The sequence below is a fragment of the Vicia villosa genome, linkage group LG1, assembly GCF_029867415.1.
Source record: "Vicia villosa cultivar HV-30 ecotype Madison, WI linkage group LG1, Vvil1.0, whole genome shotgun sequence".
Classification (NCBI taxonomy): Eukaryota; Viridiplantae; Streptophyta; class Magnoliopsida; order Fabales; family Fabaceae; genus Vicia; species Vicia villosa.
The window spans coordinates 248,738,146-248,760,921 of record NC_081180.1 but is presented as its reverse complement, the minus strand read 5'-3'; the positions used below and the strand labels follow the sequence as shown (position 1 = coordinate 248,760,921).

At 33.5% G+C, this 22,776-nt stretch overlaps 2 protein-coding genes across 2 annotated transcripts; one reads left to right on the top strand and one right to left on the bottom strand.

Moving 5' to 3' along the window:
• Positions 1-1,403: 1,403 nt before the first annotated feature.
• LOC131645122 (soyasaponin III rhamnosyltransferase-like) lies at positions 1,404-3,106 on the top strand. Its single transcript, XM_058915781.1, has one exon. The coding sequence runs from the start codon at positions 1,498-1,500 to the stop codon at positions 2,920-2,922; it is 1,425 nt and encodes a 474-aa protein (XP_058771764.1). The 5' UTR covers positions 1,404-1,497; the 3' UTR covers positions 2,923-3,106.
• Positions 3,107-3,747: 641 nt separating this feature from the next.
• On the bottom strand, positions 3,748-8,204 carry LOC131645121 (beta-xylosidase/alpha-L-arabinofuranosidase 1). The gene is made up of 7 exons (XM_058915780.1): positions 7,518-8,204; positions 6,170-6,457; positions 5,821-5,990; positions 5,616-5,713; positions 5,179-5,529; positions 4,592-5,002; positions 3,748-4,497 (listed from the first exon to the last, which is right to left on the bottom strand). Exons 1-7 carry the CDS (start codon positions 7,953-7,955, stop codon positions 3,926-3,928), a joined length of 2,328 nt encoding a protein of 775 aa, XP_058771763.1. The 5' UTR covers positions 7,956-8,204; the 3' UTR covers positions 3,748-3,925.
• Positions 8,205-22,776: the final 14,572 nt, after the last annotated feature.

Sequence of the window (22,776 nt, the reverse complement as noted above, 5' to 3'; positions counted from 1 at the left end):
ATACGTGTTTAAAAATTTCATGGCATATCTTCTTCTATAACACCTCACTAATCTCACTACTTCATTTTATATAATTAATTAATTAGTTGGCATTACCCACTACTTTAATCCACTAATCCAACTTCTTCCATTACCCATTTCTTCTACTTCTTTAGCGTAATGTAACTTCTTAAATTCTCACTATTTAAATCAAATGAACTAAATCACAATACACAGCATAATTTTTTATGTTTATTTTGTAGGTAAAGATTTTGAAGCATCAAAAATAATTTTTTGTAATAATATAATTTAAAAAGTTGAGTTGTGAAGGAGGGTATGTCAAAATATATATATTCTTAGCTTGTTTTACAAGGAAATGAAGTTTCTATGAGTTTTTGAAATAAAATAAGGCCCCTTCAATGGGGCCAAAAAAAGATGTATTATGCAAAGGGCCTAAAATTTTAGGACCCAATATAAATCTCACTAAGTGGGGGCTCAATATAATAGGGCTTTAATGGGGCCAAATAGTTAGGGCTTTTAATTATAGGGCTTGTTTGACACCTCTAGCTCTTATAGGGGGGCCTACCAGAGCGCTTTCGTAGCCTATGCCAGCGCTGGCTTTGGCAGCGCTTTAAAGCGCTGTTAAAGGCCAAAAAAAGCGCTTTTAAAAGCCTTGCGCGTTGTAGTGTCTAACGGTGAAAAAAAAAACTTAGTTAATTGTTTTGCAGGAACATCAAATACAAAAATACGAATTTAAATTTCCGACATATTAAAATTGCTTATTAAAAAAAACTTAGTTAATTGTTTTGCAGGAACATCAAATACAAAAATACGAATTTAAATTTCCGACATCTTATTTATTCTTAACCACTAATGTACAGTAAAAAAATATTCACATCATTATAAGAAAAGAAGTAAACTTTTATTTTATTCAAAAGTTTATTACACTTTTTCATATTTTCTCTATTATATACTAACTTTTATAAATTCTATTAAGAATCTTAACATTTGTGGTAATGATTTCCAGTTTAATTATTTTATTCTCTTTATTACATAAAAAAATAAATTTAAAATAGAGGGGTGACTAAAACATAGGAAAAATTAAAATTAATAAAATAAAAAAATCTAATATTTAAAATAAAGGGATTTAATTTTATTTTGAAATAATAAAAGACTAAAATATCTTTAAACATATAATTAATGTTTATGTTTCATAGATAAGTTTTACTAAATAATTTTTTACTTATACTTATATTGCAAAAGACAAAGAGAATAACAAAAGGTGCAATGATTTTTATATTCCTCAAATAAGTTAATGTTGGATGCGTGTCTCACGAGGGAAATAATTTTTCATACATAATTAATTTTATTTTACATAATAAATAATCTCTTAATTTTTCAAACTTAATTATAAAAACAAAAGCATTACACTTCCAAACCGCCACTATATCTTCAACTCTTTCACTCTCTTCCTCCACATTCATATCTTCAAACTCTTCCAACCAAATCCAACACATCATGGGTTCAAACGACAACAACGTTGTTGAAAACAAACCTCTTCATGTTGTCATGCTTCCATGGTTAGCAATGGGACATATCTATCCTTACTTCGAAGTTGCCAAAATTCTTGCTTCAAAGGGTCACACTGTCACCTTCATCAACTCTCCCAAAAACATTGATCAAATCCCAAAACCTCCCAAAACCATTCAACCATTCATCAACCTAGTAAAACTACCATTACCATATATAGAACATCTTCCAGAAGGTGCAGAAAACACCATGGACATTCAACCAAACATGAACCGTTACCTTAAACTAGCATACGAAGGACTAGAAAACGATGTTACTGAGATTCTCAAAACCACGAAACCCGATTGGGTTTTCTACGATTTCGCTTCTGGTTGGTTAGCACCAATAGCGAAATCGCTTAACATTGCTTCTGCTCATTACAATATTACACCGGCTTGGAACAAGTGTTTCTTTGATCCACCTAAGGATCAAGTCAAAAAAGATTTCAAACTCGAAGATATGTGCGGTCCACCGAAATGGGTTCCTTTTCAGACCACCATTCATCTTAAGCCTTATGAGATTATTCGAGCTTTTACTGCTTTAAGAGATGAATCGGGTGGAATGGCTGGTTTTGATCTTAATAAAGCTTATTCGAGTTGCGATCTTTTTCTTCTTAGAACTTCGAGAGAGCTTGAAGGCGAATGGTTGGATTATATCTCTGATCAATATAAGGTTCCTGTTGTTCCTGTTGGGTTGCTTCCGCCGTCTATGCAGATAAGGGACGATGAAGAGGAAGAGAGTAATCCTGATTGGGTGAAAATCAAAGAATGGTTGGATTCGAGAGAGTTATCTTCGGTTGTTTATATCGGATTCGGGAGTGAGTTGAAGTTGAGTCAGAAAGATTTAACTGAGCTAGCTCATGGAATTGAGCTTTCGGGTTTACCTTTCTTTTGGGCTTTGAAGAATCTGAAAGAGGGTACACTTGAGTTACCAGAAGGATTTGAGGATCGAACGAAGGAAAGGGGGATCGTTTGGAAAACATGGGCGCCTCAGCTTAAGATTCTAGCTCATGGAGCTATTGGTGGATGTATGAGTCATTGCGGTTCTGGTTCGGTTATTGAGAAGATTCATTATGGACATGTTCTTGTGACATTGCCTTATTTGCTTGATCAGTGTTTGTTTTCGAGGGCATTGGTGGAAAAGGAAGTGGCTGTTGAGGTGCCAAGGAGTGAGGAAGATGGTTCCTTTGTTAGGGAATCTGTGGCTCATACATTGAGGTTGGCTATAGTGGATGAGGCAGGAAGTGGTTTGAGGAACAATGCTAAGGAGATGGGGAAGATTTTCAGTTCTAAAGATCTTCATGATCAATATATTGATGATGTCATTGCTGCTCTTTATAAATATGGAGCTTCTTCTGATTCCAACAAAGAATGAGAGTAGTTTCATTTCATATGTTTCCTTTGTTTGATGTTGATTTTGTTTCTACAATAAAGATTTATCAGTTTCCTCTTGTTCAATTTTGTACCAAAAATGTGACTTGGCCATCTCTATATATGTGATATGCAATATGGCAATTTGTTTACAGAAAGTGTATCTCTACCAAGATTGTCAAAATCTCGATCTAAACTTTAAAATCTTACGATTTTGCAATCTCTTGCACCCTCGACGATTTAGATCTTATGTAGAATTGTGTAATGTAGCAAAATTGAGCAAGATCGCTGCAAAATCATAACCAAATTGTCAAAAGAGAGTGAAATCGTTGATTTTGTGCTATCATGTCCATATTTTGCGACAATCTAACGTTTTTCGACCACCACCATCACAAGCCAAGAGAAACGAGTAAGAAGGATGAGGATGATAAGATGCAGAGGTGCAATTGTTACGAACGGGCGATGGCAACTTGCCCTTTGAAATGATGAAGCATGAGAGCTTGCCCTTTGAAATGACGAAGCTTTAGATTTATGGTTTAGAGAATACACATCACAGCTTCAGGATTTGTTTCAAATAATGAAGTTTGCTCTAGTAGAATTTTACAATTTTTGTTACGATATTATGTTTTACAATATTACTATCTCTCGATTGTATAAAATTAGTTAGATAAAATCTTTTGATCTTGGTTACGATCTTGATGACCTTGATTTCTACGGTTGTATCATGAATTTTCACTTCTTAATGATAAAAGTGGTTTCGCCACATTATGGAGGAAAACTTTAGTATAAGATTAGAACTCTTGAGAGGTGTGACAAGAAAGAAAAAAGATGGAAAGAAACTATAGATTTTGATTTCAAATTTGAAATTTGAATATAATGTTACAAAAATCATAAAGTTTTGTTACATTTACCTCAAACTTATTTTTGGTCTCCTATAAAAATTCTTTTCAAGGAAACCAAATAAGAAAAATGGAAATAAAAACTAATTCAATGTAGTGGATTTGTTTTCAAATCCTCACACTCAATGGATACTTCAAGTTTCCAACATGAAGCATGTGTTCTCCCAATGGAACTCTTCTGTTTCCAACTTCATCAACCACACTCAAATCCTTGCAAACATCTACCTTGAACTTTACCGTTCCTTCCGATTTTCCGGGCAATTCAACTTTCTCGAAACCTAACAGGTGTTTCTGAGGTGCATTGTGCACATCAGGAGGTGTAAAGAATAACAAAACTGTATGGCTACTAGTCATTTTCGCCGTGTTTTTGACACTAAGGTGAATATCAAATGCCAAGTTTTGACAATGCTCATCGGCAATGTCAAGTGACTTGCATTGTAAGGAACGGCATTCGTGATCCTCGGATAGTGGAACTGAGACCAACTGAGGAGCTTTTACTATTTTGTGTTCAACTGTGCCGAAGCTCATTCCGTCTCCGAATGAAAAAACGGTTTCTCCTTTATAAAATCGGTAAGTTCTTCCAGGGTAACCGGTAGCAGGATCAGCCCTCATGTTCATGTTCGTCATCGGTACTTTTTCTACATATGATTGTGGATACCATGTCATCGGTAACCTTCCACCTGCATCAACAAAATCATCCACCATCGTCAATGTCAATGTCAATATCCGCGACCACGATGTGGGTCACAACATTAAGGTCTGTGAATGACTTACTTGGATTGTACGAACCGAAAATCACATCGGCTATGGCAGCTCCACCGGCTTCACCAGGGTAACCAACCCACAAAATGCTTGTGATTTTATCATTAGATTTGGCAAAGGAAACATCCATGCCTCCACCAGACATTATGACAAGAATCACAGGCCCCTTGGATGCACTCGCAACTTCACTAACCAGTTGTTGTTGCTGACCGGGAAGTAGAATGTTAATTCTGTCGAGACTTTCCGCCTCTATAGCTAGATTTGCACCTACAACGATAACGGTTGCATCTGCAGAGGCTGCAATCTTCGCGGCATCATCTATCTGGGCATTCGCGCATTGTACATCAGGACATCCAGGAGCATAAGTCGTAGAAACGAAAGCTGTTAGGCCTTGCAATGGTGATGTATATTTGCAAGGGATGCCTGCAAAAATTTCGGTATCTTGTCAAATTCTAATGAAGCACTGAAACATACACAGACATCAGACACGATTCTAACACTGACACGTAAACATTTGTAATAATTTAAGAAAATGAAGTGATTCAACGTAACCACATGTTTCAGTAACGTGTCCTTGTCGAATTTAGAGATTTTGATACCTTCATAGTTTCCAATCATGACCCTTGTAGCATTAGCATTAGGCCCTATAACTGCCAGTGATTTAATAGATTTGGAATTTAGAGGCAACGATCCCGGACTATTTTTAAGCAACACAATCCCTTGTCTTGCAGCTTCACGAGCTAGCTCCTGGTTCTCTGGAGTGCACACGTCCTTCGGACCAAGATTTCCATAAGGATGCTTGCTCGGATCACCATCAAAGAAACCAAGACGCATCAATGTCGCGAAATTGTTCGAGACAGCATTGTTAATGGCCGCTTCATCCACAAGCCCTTGCTTTACTGCCCCTCCAGTATATTGGCTAAGATAATTTCCACAGTCCAAATCTAAACCTGTAAAACACGATATTTGATCACAAAGTTCGGCCAACTGTGCCTACGTCACTGAGTGACTACAATACATTTCTCGTGTTCGTTACCTGAGAGTATGGTTTTGGCTGCAGCTTCTTCAGGAGTTTTGGTATAATGCTGATCTTTGAAAAGCACTTCCACCGAGTCACAATCGGAAACTATATATCTACATTCACCGCATAATAATATTCATATTACTTAATGTAAAGACGACAACATGAATAGTGAAATCAATCTAAATGAGATTTCGAAGAATTATAAATTCTAATATACCCGTTTAATTTCCATTTTCCTCTGATAACTCCCTTAAGAAGATCAGGGTCTGCACAAGTTGGTTTTCCATTAACCTGATTGTAAGAACACATGACACTAGCTACATTCCCGTCGATCACGCAACTCTTAAACGGAGGTTGGAATGTGTCATCCAAATCTTGTTGACTCACCTAACAAAATCAACAAAGAAACACTATCACACACAGATACCGAACACAACACTAGTAATAATGTAAGAAAACATGTGTTGGTATAGAACGAGTGTCGGACATTGACACATGTTAGTGTCTGAGACGTGTTTTCAATCTGAAGTGTCGGTGTGCTACATAGTACAATCAAAATAACTTACCACAGCGTTGAACGTATAACGCTGAACACCTTTCCAATTATCAACATCGTAAGCTGTATAATGTTTGCAACAAGCAGCAACCTTAAGCTTGTCGGAGTCCTCATCATCGGTTTGTTGAAGACCTTTCACATATCCTGCTGCATATTTGCCACTTAACAAAGGATCTTCCCCCGGTGTTTCTTGTCCCCGTCCCCATCTTGGATCTCTGAATATGTTTATGTTCGGTGACCAATATGTCAAACCAGCCAACCCTACATTGTACATTGCTCTAGCTTCAGTCGAAACCACCTGAAAAAATTACCATAAATTAGCCCTTAACAACACTTTAAACTCTTTCATTTTCGGTAATTACTAGCACTACTTGATAATTATCACAAAGTATATAGTACTTCTGCAGCAAAATAAATTATATCTACTTTTAGATTATTTGAAGCAATTAATTAACCACTTTTCCTAAGCTGCAAAGAAAAAAATAGTACAAATTTGGCAAGTTGATTATGAAAACTTACCCATATTTTTGTTCATTTATTGTTCTATTGCTCAATTTAACATTTGTACCTAAAAGGCTTTTGCTTTTAAGCCAAAAGCATTAAAGAAAAGAAACAAATTCAACCATCTAATATAACTACTATCATCTACTTTCTTTAATCACTAACTAATCCCTTCAAAACCTCATTGATAAATTACCTACTATCGATACTCTACGCCAATTTTTAAAATCAGATGCCAGCATATATGTCTGCGTGCAAATACAGAAACTAATCATACGAGCCCCGAGATCGAGATTTTGAAAAGATGCTACTAGTACTTCTTTAAATGGATAATGTACTATTTCATTCAAAACCAAACCAAAATCTGAAAATTTCAAGAAAGATCCACCAACTCCAATGAATAAAATTAACAACTTTTCATGTCTTTATTCAATAAAAGGTTGAAAAACATCACTCTTTCCCAGTTTTTCAGAAGCCTACTCCCAAGAAAGCAATAAATAAAGAAACACAAGAAGACTCCTACATAGTACTATTTCATCTATCACACAATAATAGACCTATTTTCAGAAAAACATAGTCCTAAAATGAATCAAACTTTCAATTTTATATACAATACTATACCAAAAAAAAAAACGGCCGTGACCAAACAGTATCGCAAGATGCCTGTTCACTGTTTTTATGATAAAAAAATAAGCTATGGTTAATTCATACAGCGACGACCTCAATTAGTGTTTGACCAGACCAAAAACCAAAATCACGAAAGCCTTTTCGCGACTGCGACCATCTGATTAATACTAATCAAATCACCCCCAAATCAACAAAAGAAAAATGAAGATAAAGAAGAAGAAAAAACTCACACTTCCAATGGCTTGAAAGAGGGAAGTATTGAAAGAAGCTGCAGTAAGAATAGGCATAGGAAAACTAGTAGCACCAGGAACCAAACTCGAGAAACGAGTACCAGGACCAATATTAGAAACTCCATGAAGAGCTTCAGACCACCATTCATATTTCGGTATCCCAAGTCTGCTAACTTCAACAGCAGAGTTTCCAAGGTTCCCTATCTTCTCTTGCAGTGTCAACCTCTTCACCAAGTCTGAAACCCTATCTTCCACCGACAATGACTTGTCACAGAATCCATAGCTTGATAAATTCCCATTCTTGGCAACATCACAGGCAAAAACAGATGATGTTTGGCCATATACATGGTTGCAGTTCAACAGAACTGTTGCGTAGAAAATTGAGAAACAGATGAAAACAGAATGAACCTTCGGTTCTCTGGTTTCTGTTTTGGCCATAACTGTAAAATGTAACCTCTGAAAAGGATTTGAAACAACAAAACAAGCAAAAGGGTGTGGTTTATTATGTTTGTTTTGTGTGAAAAAATGGAAAAAATGTTATCTTTATGAACACATTGATTTTTTAGTGATGTGTGATTGAGAAGAAGATTGAGAAAAACTATGACCCTTTTGAATGTTGTTGTTGTTTTTGGCAGAGAGCCAAAAGAACAACCGAAAGAATCAATGTATTGTGTCTTAGGAACCTTAACTTGGTCTATGTGTGTATGTATAGTAGTTGGAAGGTGTTTTTTTTAAATAAAATTATTTATTTTTCATTTTTTAATTATTTTTAGAATAACTTATAAACTCACATATGATTCTGAAATTCAAAGTTGATTCCTAATGGTAATCACGGTATTAAAAAACGGCTGCGATAAAAAATTTTGACAGATGTCGATACTGATACTGTTATCAGTGTTTTTTATATTAAAGAATAAATTATGATTAATTCATACCATGACGATCACAATCAGTGTCGCAACATCTGTACCGACCGAAATTGTGAAAGTCTTAATGCGGCCGCGACACGACCGCGACTATTTTTTAAAACCACGGTGTTAATATTTGTTCCATGGTGAAAATATAATTCATTAGTGAATATACGACTATGATTGCTACAATAGATTTGAGCTTTCGATGCAGTAGAGTGGGGATGATCTATAACGATAACACTCTAATGTCCAAGTGAGAGTGAAAAAAAACAAATAAGATTTAAATTTGAATTACCTATAGTGTTTTTCTCTTTATATAATAAACCAATTATAATCGCTTGCATAATTATGTATAAAAGGTGTTCAGTCTAATAATATCGATTTTTGGCATTTTAATTGGAATATATGAACAAGTAATTCATTTTTCTTTTTTGAGTAATTATTTTGTACAAAAGAAAGTCAACATTTGGGTGCTATGGTAAATTACTTAATTGAGGAGAGTACTTTTTTGGCATGTGTGTTTGTTTTGGGGTTTTGTTAAAACAGATTGTAAAAAGTGAAAAAAAAAAAAAAAACAAAAAAAGATAAAATCAAGAAAAGGGATCATAGAGACCTGAATAATTGATAATTGCATGAGAAAGGGATATGTGTATGTGAGGTTATTGTGAATCTTGTGAAGCTTAGTTAGGAGATAGCTTTAAATTCAATATATATCCCAACTTGGACATAGCTAGGAAGCTTTTAGGCTGGAATGCTGGATCAAATAAATGATTTTAGGGTGTGTCATTTTCATGGATAATAATAAAAGTCAATTGGACATTTTAGTTTTAATGATGAAACTAATATTGTTGGATATAATTTGAGTTTGAATTTGAGATCTCGCAATTGTCTGAACGAGTTTCATATTATGTTTGTCGTGATATTTTGTAAAGTTCAGTTCAAATGTTTAATTAATGTTTAGACATTTTCATTTGAGTTTGAATTTGAGATCTTGCAGTTTTGTGTAAGAATTTTAAACAATGTTTGTGACATTTGTAAGATATAGTTCAAACGACAATGCAAATTTGTTCACTCGAATTCAAACCTAACACCTCGCAAATGTGCGGAAGAATTTCGAACAATCCAAAATGACCCAAAAAGTTGAAGCAAAAATTATGTGTTAGTACTATTATAAGGTAATGGGTAAGTTGTTTGTGACTTTTGTTAGTGTTAACTGTTTGGTCATAAAAATGCAATGTTTTATTGTTTGTTCATGTATGCTATCCTCAAAGTTTAATTAGGGAAAACATGAATCATAGATCAACAATATTAATTAATATTTGTCAATGATAATAATTAATGGATAACAACCATAGACTAAAGTTGGAGTAGAATGTGTGTAAGGACCAGTTTCTTCAATACTACTTTTTAAAAAAATAACAACTTTATTGGGTTGGTGGTTGGAATTCTTGGAAATAAAGAGAAAATGATGGAAAGGAAGAAGAATAATTAAAATTTTGAAAATATCTTTATATCAAAAAAGAAAAGAAAATACTATTTATGGAGTATTATTATAATAATTCATTGGAGACAGCAGGAATATAGGTTAGAGAGTGAAGGCCATGCATGAAGTCCGTGTGTTGAATTAAATTAATTAAAGTAATCATCTTATATTGAGTTTATCCCAAAAAAATAATTTTATAATAATAGTAAGAATAGGCCAGATCAATTAATAGATATATAAAGTCTGACCTACACAACTTCAGGTTAGATCATACTTATTTTTAAATATAAAAGTCTCAGGCATTTTGATAAACTTATTCAATCAAAAAGATTAGACTTCATACCACAAAAAAAAACTCTTAAACTTATCGGACCAAGATAAATATAAATAATTTTATTATTATAATTATATTGTATTTTATATTTTAAATTTAATCAAAAAATAGAATTTGATTACCTTGAAAAAATTATTATTAGAATAGCCTGAAAACTTTATCAACTTTGTCGTAAGTTATTTTCATTAGTTTTTTTAAGAAAATAGTCTCTCAATTGCTAATACGTAAGTTCGGATAAGTCAATGCAAACAAATTTTAATACAGTTGATCTTTTAGTTTCTTTTATATTAAAATATTAATTAAATTGCTTATTTACGTGTGTTTAAATAAAATAGGCTTTTAAGTAGGGTAACATGTCAATTAGGTCATCAAAATGGTCAAACTCATGCCCAAAAATAAACTTATAATAGATCATAAATCAGACTTATGCTTTAATATTTTTAAAAGGTTAGATTCAGATTTAACAAAGTCTATTTCGACCCAGCTTCCTTTCACTTAATTAATTAGATTTATAAATAATTATGATGAAGAAATACACATGTGATAAGAGACATTGATACGTGGGAATATTGGGCCCTCACAGAGTCTCTTGGCCCAATCATAAAACCTTGAAGTCGAAGTTAGGGTCAGTGGGACCCACCTAGTGGCCTGCAGTTTGTAGGGTTGAAATTGATTCATTAAGCAGTCAGTAAGTCCTATTATGCTGAGGTATGTCCTACCTGTAAAGCACCACCCACTCAAACATTATCCAGTTGTTAAAAATATATATTCATTTTTCTTTTCAATATTTTTGTTGAGTTTATAAAATTTGAATGAATAATATTGGATAATTCAGATTTGAGAATATTATTCATTTATAGGGAAATGTGAGATGCAACTTGGTAGTAGTGTGCCAGTATACTAGTCTTTCGTGTAATAATAATAGTGGGGGCCAATGCTTTATGCTTGGAATTCTTGACGTTGTTCATGCACCAAGAGTTCCCTTTGTGTTTGTAAATCATCTTTTCAATCTTAAAATATACAGAATATAAATTCATATTATCTTGAAAATTTTATTATTATTATTATTATTATTATTATTATTATTATTATTATTATTATTATTATTATTATTATTATTATCATTATTATTATTATTAGGGAAATGTTAATGACTGCTTCCGGGACACTGATTAAGAGATTAAAAAGGTATGTGATCATTGTTTATTAAAAAGATATTTTTTTTATCCAAAATACATATATTCAATGCATTGAACACATAAATAATTAATTTTTTTATCCAAAATACATATAATAATTATTAATTATTATTAATTATAGCCTATTATTTAGTCCGATAATTAGAATTATAGTATGTGGAAAATTCACCATTTTATATTTTGCAATCAATCTGTTAAATTTTTATTACTTGATGAATATGAATGTTTGTTATTGCTAATCCATCATTGAATAATAAGAATTACTAGATTTTGTTGTGATCTATGCTAGTTGTCTTAATTTTTAAGAATAAACTATTGAATACATTGATAAGGTAGAGACGACTACTTCCAAGAAAAATACCAGTTTACCTAATACTAATTCAGTTTGGTTATCAGTTCATAAGCTAGATACCATTGGTGGTGATGATCAGAATGGTGAGCCACATGATTATGTTGATGATCAACAACTTGGTTATGAGGTAAATATTCCAACTAATGTTGATGAAGAAGAGAATGATATGTCATAGGATGAGAATCTTGGTGAAGCTCCAGAATCATTTCAAGTTTAACGCAGGAGGTCTAACAAACAGAGACAACCTTCTACAAGAAATAATTATGATGAATATGTGACCTTGAGTGATGAGGGTGAACCTGAGTGTTTTCAAAAGGTCGTGGAAAGTGATGAAAATCAAAAGTGGTTAGATGGAATGCATGATGAGATGAAATCATTGCATGATAATTGTTATGAAGATATCTCGGCCCAAGAGAATTAAAAAGAAGTCAGTTTTTCTTAATGATTTTATATTAGACTAAAGGGGTGCAATTATCAGTATTGTTATTATTATTTATTAGTTCAGCTTTTAGTTATGCTGGCCCATGGCCCAAGTAGTGGATTATAACCCTACTATATATTATGTAATATTGCTCTTGGTTAAGGCAAGAAGAAAAGTTGTTTTATTTTATTGTCCTTTAATGCATTCTTAGATCTAGGGTTTTCTAACACAAGTCTATCATTGGTGCTCTCATTGATCCTTCTCAATCCTTCCATGGCCCCTCCAAAACCTCCAAATCCTTCTTCTAAAGAGATTTTGGAAGAAGCTATCCAAATATCAACTATTCACCTCAACAATGCAATGGCTGAAAATCAAGAGCAAATGGATGTTAGGTTTGCACAAATTTTGGAAACTTTGGCACAACAAGTGGGAGAGCTACACTCAAGGTTTGATAATGAAAAAGAGGTGGAAGATTCTAGGTTTGAATCTCTCATGGCTGCTCTTAAAAGTATTTCATTACAACCACACAAATCTCAACTTGCTGCTGCTGTTTCTACACAAACAGCAACTTCTTCAGATATTGAAGCACACTCATCTAGCATTTCTTTTGGTTCTCCACCATTCACTCATGTTTTCACACCAGCTCACACACCAACAAGATCTTCTACCACACCCACCCATGTTACTACTCAGCCTGCTGTTTACACCCCCACCATTCTCACCACGCACCCACCTCCACACTCAGCCATTCCGCACACAACCCCCATACCGATGGTGCTCACAACACCGCCCCAACCACCCCCTTTCCCTCCTTATCCCCCATTATTACACAGTCAGCCAGTTTTTCCCACACATACAGCCCCTTACCCATTCCCACTCCAAAACCCCTTTCATCTACCACACCATAATATTCCACCTTTACCCCCTATGAGATCCTCAAAATTGGATTTACCATTATTTGATGGATCAAACCCTTTGGAATGGTTATTCCAAGCTGAGCAATTTTTTGGATTTTATAATCTTCCACCAGAAAATCGTTTATCACTTACTTCATTCTATATGAAAGGAGATGCATTAGGATGGTTTAAATGGATGTATCAAAATCAATTGTTGACGGATTGGAATTATTTTACTAGGGCTTTAGAATTAAGATTTGGTCTTTCTTCATTTGAAAACCACCAAGCAGAATTATTTAAATTAAAACAAAGTGGTTCTGTTATGGAATATCAAACCAAGTTTGAGCAGCTTGGTAATAAGGTTGTGGGGCTGCCAGCAGAAGCCATTTTAAACTGTTTTATTTCTGGGCTACAGCAGGATATTCAGAATGAGTTAGCTATACATAAACCTACTTCAATTTCCCAAGCCATTGGTTTGGCTAAGCTGATTGAATCTAAGTTCAAAGATTCCAAAAACAGATTCCCCAAACAGTTTTCTACATCCTATCAAAGACCAAACTTCCCTAGTTCAAACCCACAAACCAGCAAAACCATAAACAACACACAACCGGCAACTACTGTTCCTCAAAAAACACCCCTGCCTCATCAGCCCAAAGTCTCTATTCGTAAATTAACCCAAGCCCAACTTCAAGAGCGACGAGCTCAAGGCCTTTGTTTTAATTGTGATGAAAAGTTTTTTACCGGCCACAAATGCACAACTAGAAGATTTTTTATCCTAGTGGCAGATGATGAGATGAGTTCTGAATTACAAAATGTGGAAGAACAACCAGAAGTTACTATTGAACCCGATTTTGTTGATACCTATTTTCAACTCTCCCCTCAAGCAGTCACGGGGCAATTTTCACCACAAACCCTCAAATTCAAAGGTTCCATAGCAGGTCTGCCGGTTATGGTTTTGGTGGATACAGGCAGTACCCATAATATTATGCAGCCCCGCATTGCTCATCACTTGAATCTTAAAACCACTTCTATCAATCAATTTTCGGTAATGGTGGGAAATGGCTCTCATTTACAATGTGAGGGAATATGTGACAATGTGGAGATCATGCTTCAACACAAACTTTTTACTCTACCATTTTACTTATTGCCTATTGAAGGGGCAGATGTTGTGCTAGGCATGGCTTGGCTCAGGACTTTAGGTCCAATTCAAGCTGATTTTTCTATCCCATCCCTCACTTTTCAACACCTTACAAAACCCATTACCTTGACCGGTGACCCAAAACCCTTACCAACCCACACCTCTTTTCATCAACTCAAACAGCTTATCCAAACTGATGCAGTTGCATCTTTTCACTTACTCCTTATGGAACTAGCAACGCCTCAAATTCCTACTCCAAAACCAAACCCCACAGAATCTGCTACACTTCCTTCACAAATTACCCAACTTTTGACCAAATTTCAGTCAATCTTCCAACAACCCACAGGCCTTCCCCCTCAACGAACTCATGATCACCACATTAACCTTTTGCACAATACCCATCCTATCAATGTTAAATCGTACCGCTACCCCTACTCAAAGAAAGATGCCATGACCCTTTTAATTAAACAAATGCTTGAAGATGGAAATATCATTCCTAGTACTAGCCCTTTTTCATCCCCCATTTTACTAGTCAAGAAAAAAGATGGCGCTTGGCGTTTCTGCGTTGATTACCACGCATTAAATGTTGTGACTATTAAAGACAGATTCCCAATCCCAACTATTGATGAACTTTTAGATGAGTTAGGATCAGCTACTATTTTTACAAAGATAGATTTGTGTTCAGGATACCACCAGATCAGGGTTGCATCAAGGGATACACATAAAACAGCTTTTCGCACTTTTGATGGGCATTATGAATTCCTAGTTATGCCCTTTGGGTTAACTAATGCTCCTTCTACATTCCAATCAGCAATGAACGATCTATTAAGGCCTTTCCTAAGGCGTTTCGTCCTAGTTTTCTTTGATGACATTTTAATTTATAGTTCCAATTTTACTCAGCATGTTGAACATTTGCAGGTTGTTTTTGAGTTATTAAAGGATCACTACTTTTTTGTGAAGTTATCTAAGTGTGTGTTTGCAGCTAAGCAGATTGACTTCCTAGGGCATGTCATTTCAACGAGTGGTGTTGCACCCGATTCAGAGAAAGTAAAGGCTATACTAGACTGGCCAGTGCCACGTTCACTCTCGACACTCCGTGGTTTTCTAGGGCTCACCGGATTCTATCGTCGATTTGTTAAAAATTACGCCACACTCGTCGCTCCTCTCACCAATTTGTTGCGTTCCACTAAGTTTACATGGAGTACAGAGGCAGATGCAGCCTTTACGAATCTGAAAAGAAAAATGACCGACATGCCGGCCTTAGCTCTACCTAACTTTACAAAACATTTCAGCATAGATACAGATGCCTCCGGAGTTGCAATTGGTGTCGTGTTGTCTCAGGAGGGTCATCCCATAGCATTCTTCAGTAAAAAAATGTGCCCTCGGATGCAAGCAGCGTCTGTATATGTTCGCGAGATGTTTGCCATCACGGAATCTATAAAGAAATGGCGTCAGTACCTCATAGGCCATAAGTTTCACATCTATACAGATCAGAAGAGCCTACGTGATTTACTATTGCAACGTATTCAAACACCATAACAGCAGAGATGGACAACAAAATTACAAGGTTTCGATTTTGAGATTTCGTGCAAACCTGGAAGGACGAATCTGGTTGCAGATGCCCTAAGCAGAAAATATGAAAAGGAGGGACCGATGTTGCAGGCTTAGTCTTCTCCCTTTCCAGATCTATTCACCACCCTGAAAAAGTTTTACAAGCACGACACAGTGGGTCAGAATCTTCTTACCATGGCTTCCCAAAACCATGCTGATTACTCAATATCACAGGACTTGCTTTATTACAAAAACAGAGTTTTCATACCAGATCTGCAGAACCTTCGTATGAGCATCTTGAGAGAGTATAACCATACACCGAAAGGTGGTCATTCTGGGGTCAAAGCGACGTTGGCACGCGTTCGAGCTTCCTTCTGTTGGCCAGGAATGTACCTTACAGTTAAGAACATGGTTAAGCATTGTTTAATCTGTCAACACAACAAGTATGACACACAAAAGAAAAAGGGATTACTACAGCCATTGCCAGTTCCAGAAAGAGTTTGGGAAGATATAACAATGGATTTTATCACAAACTTACCGAACTCTGAGGGTCACACTGTGATTTGGGTCCTCTGCGATCGCTTGACTAAGTTCGTGCACTTCATTCCTCTTCCTTCACACTTCACTGCTAAAGACTTGGCAGCTCGTTTTACTGTTGACATCTTCCGTCTTCACGGCATACCCAGATCCATTGTTTCTAACCGCGATCCCCTCTTCCTCAGCAAGTTTTGGAAACATTTCTTTAAACTCCATGGCACTCACCTGAAATATTCCACATCTTATCACCCAGAGACATATGGACAAATAGAAGTGGTAAATCGGTCATTAGAAACTTACCTGAGATGTTTGGCTGGTGATCACCTATGAAAATGGCACAAGTTCTTACATTTGGCTGAATATTGGTACAATACATCTTTCCATACCGCGATTCAGATGTCTCCCTTTAAGGCTCTGTATGGATGTGAACCCCCTAGACTGTTAGATTATGTCACTGGATCCACAGAGGAAGAGTCCTTGAACAACACCTTGCACCAACAACAAGAAATTCTGAATGAATTAAAAGTTCATCTAAAATAGAGTAAGATCATCATGGAAAAGCAAGCTAACTTAAAAAGATGACTGTTTACCTTTCAAGAGGGAGATCTAGTCCTTTTGAAGCTGCAACCATACCGACAATCTACAGTGGAGCATCGGGTTTCTCAGAAACTCGCAAAGCGGTTTTTTGGTCCATATCGGATCATCAGAAGAGTATGCCAAGTTAACTACATGCTTGATCTTCCGTCGTCCTCACGAATACACCCTATGGTCCACGTCTCCTTGCTTAAACCGTTTCATGGTGAGGAAATTAGCACCATTTTCAAACCTTTACCACCTTCAGTTTCCGTTCCGTTCTCATAGAGTGAAGGGTCACTGTACACAAAAAGGGAAACACAAAGTCAGATGCCAAAACAAACCACAAAGTTATGTCAAAACCAGTTTCAGATCGAGAATATACGAGGTTCGGATCTGTTACCTCAAGAGTCTGTCGCAGAAAAACAACAAGTTCCCACCATTGATGGCCGGGAAGCTTCGCGAGGTCACAAGCTTCACAGTGAACAGCCGGCGACGCAGGTGATTTGTTTGACCAAGGAGGGTAATGCAGAAGTAGTGGAGAAAAAGGAGAGAGTAAGATTTTCTGAGGAAGGGATTCTAAATAAATCTAAGGATTGTGATTTTAAAAGCGTACTTGTGAAGGGAAGTACATCCCACGTGAAGGGTACTAATGCCAATGTAAGTTCCAACATTCCAATACAACTAATTAACAGTTGTAGTCCGCTACACACTGCCCAAGTCAATCCCGTATCTCGTTCCAACCAATCACAGGCTGTCATCCAGATTTCCCTTTATCCCTTCATCAACTCTCCACCGCCCAAACTTATCCATCACGTGGCTTCGCAGCTTCCACAGCATTCCACGGGCCCCACAATTATGGATTCCCAAATCCATTTGCAGAAGGACAGTATTGGGCCTCATTCTCAAACGCAGGGCTTCTTGTCCAACCGGCCCACGATTTGCAAATCTTCTCCCATGAACCTTGAGGACAAGGTTCCTTATGGGTCAGGGAGTAGTGTTATGAAGATATCTCGGCCCAAGAGAATTAAAAAGAAGTCAGTTTTGCTTAATGATTTTATATTAGACTAAAGGGGTGCAATTATCAGTATTGTTATTATTATTTATTAGTTCAGCTTTTAGTTATGCTGGCCCATGGCCCAAGTAGTGGATTATAACCCTACTATATATTATGTAATATTGCTCTTGGTTAAGGCAAGAAGAAAAGTTGTTTTATTTTATTGTCCTTTAATGCATTCTTAGATCTAGGGTTTTCTAACACAAGTCTATAAATAATCACACTCATGATTTAGTGAAGTTTCCTAAAGACAAAAGGGCTTTGGGAAACAGATGGATATATAGAGTTAAACAGATCAACTGTAAGTCTCTAAGGTATAAACTCATTTAAGTGGAGAAAGGTTTGCGTCAAAGAAAGGGTGTTGATTTTAATATCTTCTCACTTGCTGTCAAGATGTCACTAATTAGAATCTTGATGAGTTTGATTGCTACTCTTAATTTAGAGGTTGAGAAAATGGATGTGAAAACGACTTTCCTTCATGGTGATTTTGTGGAAAATATCTACATGAAACAACCTGATGGTTTTCAAATTAAAGGGAAAGAAGATCATGTGTGTAGATTGAAAAAGAGTGTATATGGGTTGAAGCAAGATCCAAAGTAATGGTGCAAGAAGTTTGAGTTTGTTATATGTGATCAAGAATACCAGAAGACTACTTCATATCATTGTGTCTTTGTTAGAAAATTTTATGACGATAACTTCATTATCTTGTTGTTATATGTTGATGATATGTCTAACATTGACGGGTTAAAAAAGAATTTGGACGAGTCATTTGTCATGAAAGACGTGAGAGCAGCTAAATAGATTATTGGCATTAGAATCGTGTGTGATAGAAAGGAGAATAAAATTTGGATGTCACAAGAATATTATATCAAAATAATTTTGCAAAGATTCCATATGTAAAGTTCTAAGGCGGTAAACACTCATTTTGCTACTCATTTCATGTTAAGCTCTAATCAAAGTCTTTCAAGTGAAGATGAAACATTTAATATGAAACATGTTTCTTATGCATCTGATGTGGGTAGTTTGATGTATGCAATGATGTTGAAAGCATTGAAATATTATAAAATGGGTTTTAAAGAATCTTAGTGATACTACTTTTATGAGTATTTTCTTGGAGTACTTTGACTTAGATATGACTGGAGACATTGATTTCGGGAAGTCCACTTTGGACCACTTGATTAAATTTATAGGGGGGATGTGGTTTGACAATCCAGATTACAAAAGTGTATATCATTGTCTATTACAAAGGCAAAGTTCATTGCCATTATCGAAGCATGCAAAGAGTTGTTATAGTTGAAGAAATCTTTGCAGGAGTTTGGGTTTGTTCAAGGTAAATATAAGAATCTGACTTTTCATAGTAAGTCCAAACACATTAATGTGAGGATTTTGTAATTTATTTTGTAATTTATCACTAGTTTATGCACCTTGTTGAAACTCTCTTGTACTTTTATTTGATTATAATGAGGTTATTTCTTTGATCCAAAAATCCTTTGCCTTTTGACTTTCATATTGAGAATTTTCTATGTTAAAACATTAGTGTTCCCTTGAACGTTTATTTATTCTATGTGTTGCCATATATTTGTTATTGATCCTTATAAATTTTTAATAATTTAAAAATTTTAATTTCTATTACATGTTGGTGTGATATTATGTTTTAATTTTTTTAAACAAATGTCTTTGTTTCTCACATTTTATTGAACAAAATTAACATCATTTCTTTCTATTTTTTTTATATAAAGTAGCTTCGCATGATCATACTTTCATTTATGTTAATTTAAAAGATTTATTGAGATTAATTAATATTATACTGCCACTCTGAAAAAATTTACACAATCAATATATCATAATCATTTATATGTAGAAAATTTCTTCACCCACCTCCTAACCTTCTTGCCCACCTCCGGTGAATTTACCACACTACCCCTTGTTTCGGAAGTTCATTTCCGAAAAGGTACTTTTTTTGTTAAAAAAGGTGTTTTCGGAAATGAACTTCCGAAAACGTGTTTTTTTTAATATAAAATATTGATTTCGGAGATGCATCTCCGAAATAAAGTTACATTTTCAGAAAATGTGGTGTTTCGGAAGTTCATCTCCGAACGCACCCCCTTGGAGGAATTCGGAAATGAACTTCCGAAATACTCCAAGACCAAATTGGTCTTGGAATGTTTCGGATATACACTTCCGAAATAATTAATAATTATTAAAAAAATTAAAATCAAGGTGAATCAATACAATTAATAGGTATAAAATCAAGGTGAATCAATAAAATTAAGGTGAATCAATAAAATCAAGGCGAATCAAAACATCCTAAACTATTTGAAAGTTAAAAATTATTTTACTAACTTATATAAATAAAAAACATTTTAATTCCATAAGTAAATTTTGAATTATATAGAATTAAATATAAAATTTATTCATTAAATAAAATTAAGACAAATTTTTTTTTTAATTTTTTTAAACTAAATAAAAAATTATCTCCTTTTTAATTATGAATCAGAATAGAAATATATTAATATATAATAATAATTATTAATTTTGTAAGTGAAATATATAAATATATAATATATAAATATATAATAATTAATATATAAATATATAAATATATAATAATTATTATAAATTAAAACACTCATTTTTTTTAATTTTTATAATTATTATATAAATATATAAATATATTTATAATTAATATATAATAATTATTATATAAATATTTAAATATATAATAATTTTTATAAATATATAATAATTATTATAATTATTATATAAATATATAAATTAAAACACTCATTTTTTTAATTTTTTTTGTAAATACATAATGATTATTATAAATATATAAATATATAAATAAAAAATTATAACTCATTTTGTAAGTGAAATTATTTTAATTTTTTAATTAAAATAATTTTAAATTTTAAAATATGAATCAGAATAAAAATATATAATAATTATTATTCATAACTAATAAATTATATCAAAATATATAATTATTATTATTTATTACTTATAAATTATATCAAATTTATAATATATAAATTAATTCATATCCTAAAATTAATTTTTGGAATTTTTAGATTTTTTTTGTTTTTTCGGAGATGCATCTCCGAATTAATCAAAATCCCAATTTTTGGAATTTTTTCGGAAATGCACTTCCGAAGTCTGAAAAAATTTAGAAAAAAAAAATGTTTCGGAAATGCATTTCCGAAGCGGGGTAAAATGGGTTTTTCGCTGAGGGTGACCCCCATAGGGAGGTGGGTAAAGAAAAAATCTATATGTAATAGTTATGAATTGTTAATAGTACAAAATCATGTATCACAATCATGTAAAAGTATTGTACCTGTACTTATGACACTTCTGCTCTACATCTACCTACATTTTCTATCACAATTTGTCTGCATGCTAGGTTAACTTTTTCTGACAGATACTCTTTTTACGAAAATTTAGAATATTAAAATCTTCAAATGAATAATCACGTTGATTTTTGTCTATATCTTACAAGACAAATGAATTAAATTGAATATGAATAATAAACAAATAAAGGGTACACTCACTTGCTTTTTCGGTGATCCGGAAAGCAACTCAACCTTCATCTTCCAACAACAAAATATTTTATTTCTAAAAATATGATTTAAATATTACTTAAAAATTGTTGTAGAATAATGTTAGTACTACGGTTAATAATAATGATAATAATTTGTTTTTTTTTTCAAATTTTATTTTATAAAAATATAATTAATTAATAATTCTAAAGCACAAGAGAGTGGTTGCTACATGGACATGTACCCTTCAACAATTAGTCATTCTAGTTAGGTGGTATTTGGTGTAATATTTTCTTATCATCTTTAATTTTTGTTGGCACCTATAATTTGGGCACATTCTAAAAAGAAAAACATATGACAACTTGCTAGTTATAAGTCTATAGTTCGATCAATGATCAATCCTTCTTTTTCACTATTTGAAGTTTCATGTGCTTATGAAAATATTCCCCAAACTATATTAATAACAATTTAAAATAAAATATAAATTAAAAAAGTATTTGTAAAAAAGGGAAGTATAACATTTTAATTTTTATAATAAATTATAAATAAATTAACCAGTCACCCCATTTCTGTAACACCCCTAAAATGTATAAAAAGACCAAAATAAATTTGTTTAAAATTTGCATAATTTTTTTTTTGAAATCTCCTTGACGATACCGAAAATTTCAGAAATTATTAAAAAAAAATATTTTATTAAAGATTTAGAAATTTTTAGGAGATTTTACTAGATATTTTGAAAATTTTGGGAGATTTTACTGAAAATTTCAAAATTTTCAGAAAATTTTATGTGAAAATTTGAAATTTCTAATAAATTTTATCGAAAATTTTGAATTGCGGTGAGATTTTACCAACAATTTTAAAATTTCTAGGATTTTATCAAAATTTACAAAATTTTACCATAAATTTTGAAACTAATTGTAACTATAAAAAATTTAAAATGAACTATAAAAAATTTCAATATTGTACAGAAAATTTTGTTCGAAAAAAAATATTTTCATTTTACCAAAAATATTTTTGAAATAATGAAAAATAGAGGGTTGTTGGGTATAATTTTGGGGGTGTAATCAGGTTAAATTGTCACAATTATGATATGACGTATTTATGGGTGTTTGGATAGTGAAGTTTTTTTTTCTTTTCTTTTTCTACCAAATATTCATATCTATCTATTTTACTATGTTAAGAGTAACTAAATTTACTATAAGCTGGATCTTCAAATCTAGATATGGATTGCAATTTGCACCCAATGCACTCTTCAATCATATCTTATAGTT